General features: G+C 34.9%; 1 protein-coding gene across 2 annotated transcripts in view; it reads right to left on the bottom strand.

Moving 5' to 3' along the window:
- LOC113801892 (uncharacterized) overlaps positions 1-2,500 on the bottom strand; it is a 5,100-nt gene that overhangs the window by 1,341 nt on the left and 1,259 nt on the right. For both annotated transcript variants that reach the window (XM_027352302.2, XM_070143034.1), the window contains 3 exons: positions 1,730-2,500; positions 1,463-1,584; positions 989-1,154 (listed from right to left, as the gene is read on the bottom strand). The exon at positions 1,730-2,500 is cut by the window's right edge and continues 223 nt beyond it. In XM_027352302.2, coding sequence (XP_027208103.2) covers positions 989-1,154; positions 1,463-1,584; positions 1,730-2,500 — 1,059 coding nt within the window. The remainder of the gene's footprint in view (positions 1-988; positions 1,155-1,462; positions 1,585-1,729) is intronic.

The following is a 2,500-nucleotide window of genomic DNA, read 5'->3' as shown; positions in this document are numbered from 1 at the left end:
CTTGAGTAGCATTGTGTATCTCTGCTTAATTAGCTGGCAAGGATAACCTCCTCTGAGTCAGTGCTGGAACTTTGGCTTACCCACTGGCTGCAAGTTTATGTACTCTCCACAATAGTTATTAATGAATCTTGTCACACAAAGATGGATCCACAAATGCTCAGCTACCAGGGAGTCAATTAGAAGGCCCTAGTGACCATGCCAGATTTCCCCATTCCAAGAATTTGCATTTTGCACACAATTTTATTTAATATCCATACTGTTATTATTCCTTACATTATGATTAATATAATATTATTAAAATACTAATAACAATACAAATAATATAATAATTATTAACAGTCTTTCCAATAATCAAGAAAAAGGACAAACAGGTGAGAGAGGCAGGACTAATAATTGAGGCTAGCATGTGGTCATGCTATCCAGTGCCATTGGGTTAATTGTGCTGTTGGTCCAGAAAGACTTTCACTTATTACTTACAAATGCTTTTTCACATACAATTAAAGTACTAGTGCTTCACCCAATTATGAACTTTGAAGTCATGTTCTTTGTTACCTCAATGTGAATGGGTTAATTTTCTTTCATCATTTGCCTAAATATTTAGCTGATAAGAATGATACACTAACTATTAAAAGAGATGATAAAATAAAAGAGTAATGGTAGGCATACAGTAGAATAAAGGAAAAATACCATAATAAGGAAGTAAACATTTGTATGATATATATGAATAATACTGTGATTGAAAAAAATTATATGTTGAATAATAAATTTCTTTCATAACATTTCATCTATTATTTCTATTACCATGCTTTGATGCTCATTGAATGAATATGTACATCACAGAGGAATGTTTAAATGAATAAAGAATTATTTTTATTCATTAGTTGTCATCAGCTGATATTTTTTGAAAATCTCTTTGGTAAAAAAGTAAACATACAAAAATTAATGGCAATAACATTATTACAAAAAATATATATATATGAATACGTACCTGCTCTTTCTGAAGTGCTTCATCCTTATAAAGATGGTAGTGAGTTAGTGCATCTTCAGCCCTTATAGCAACTAGTGACAGAACCAAAGATGCAAGGTAAAACCCAGGTGTCCAGGGTACTCTAATGCCATGACCAGAAAACACTCCAGTTCCTCGAAGATCACACCTGCAAAACAAAGAAGCTTTTAAATAAGTAGGTATGTAAATATGTGCTATGTACTTTTTTAACTAAACATTCATAATGCACATAGAATCAAGAATTAAAAGGAAACATGAAAAATTCCTAATCCTAACTTCAGCATAGTGGACAAACCTTGATTAACCTCTAGTATAAAACAAATTTACATAATGGCTATTGATAATTTCTGCAATTCTTTGCCTCGCAATAATCAAATATTTTTCTCATCTTTTTCTCTTCATCTCCCATTTGTCTTCCTCTTTATGTAACCCTATATAAAATTAACCTTCATTTACCTGTCACAAGCAGCCACAAAGCATATTGTTGACAGGAAAATTATCAAAGAATAGAAGACATGTGCCATCCTGGGTGTGTAGACTTTGGGCAGGTTCATGGGTTCCACATTAAAAAGAAAAATCTGGAATAAAAAGAAAAACACTCCAGAAGACATAATATGTATTCCATATATGGACATTTCCATCTTATTTACATCATTCTACCATTCTTAATAGCATATATCTACATAATACTCCTTAACTGAAAAACCCTACAGCTAAACTTACCAAGAGACAGTGTGCAAGTGTTATTCCAGCTAGCAATCCCTGGCATAGAACACAAAATGATCGGAAACCATTTTGCAAGAAGAGTGCATGAGAGCCCCTTGTCTGACTCTGATTAACATCATGAAGACTCTCACTCAGCCTCTGCCTCCCATTACCATTATTCTTAGTGATAACAAACCCATTAAGCTGCTCATGAAAGATAGTGCTTATGTTGTTTTGGCCTGGACTTGAAGTAGAAGGAGCCAGAAGAAGACTTGGCATTGCAACTACTGGGTCCTGATACTCTCTGCTCACTTCAACTACATCTTCACCCAAATCTCTAAGCTGGACGCTTATCACTGACTCTTCATTCTTGCTACTGACTAGCATGAGCCTGCTGGAGTCACTCTTCTTTTTCTGCTTCTTTTTCCTTGGAATTTCTTCTATTTCCCCTCCTGGTGAATATGGGGGTGCTGTGGGTGTAAAACTTTCTTGTTCTATGGTATGATGCTTTACTGGGGTATCAAAGGCATTTGGAAACATCATGTTTTTGTCATTTTTAGCTACAAGAATTAACTCTGGATTTTCCTTAGATTCTGGTTTTACTGGAGTTCTAGGTTCTTTGTGCTTTTCCTTGGTACTTGGCTCATTATTTCCTTCTTTACGTGCCTTTGGAGAGTCTTTAGATTTAATACTAGCTTCTTCTATCAGAGCAGCAATCCTAGCTGACAGATCATCTTCATTTTCCTCTTCTATGACTTTGCTTGGGGTTGCGGACTTTGAACGTGTAGA

Source organism: Penaeus vannamei, chromosome 30, assembly GCF_042767895.1.
Source record: "Penaeus vannamei isolate JL-2024 chromosome 30, ASM4276789v1, whole genome shotgun sequence".
NCBI lineage: Eukaryota > Metazoa > Arthropoda > Malacostraca > Decapoda > Penaeidae > Penaeus > Penaeus vannamei.
The sequence above is the reverse complement of the archived record's forward strand: the minus strand, read 5'-3'. Positions and strand labels throughout refer to the sequence as shown.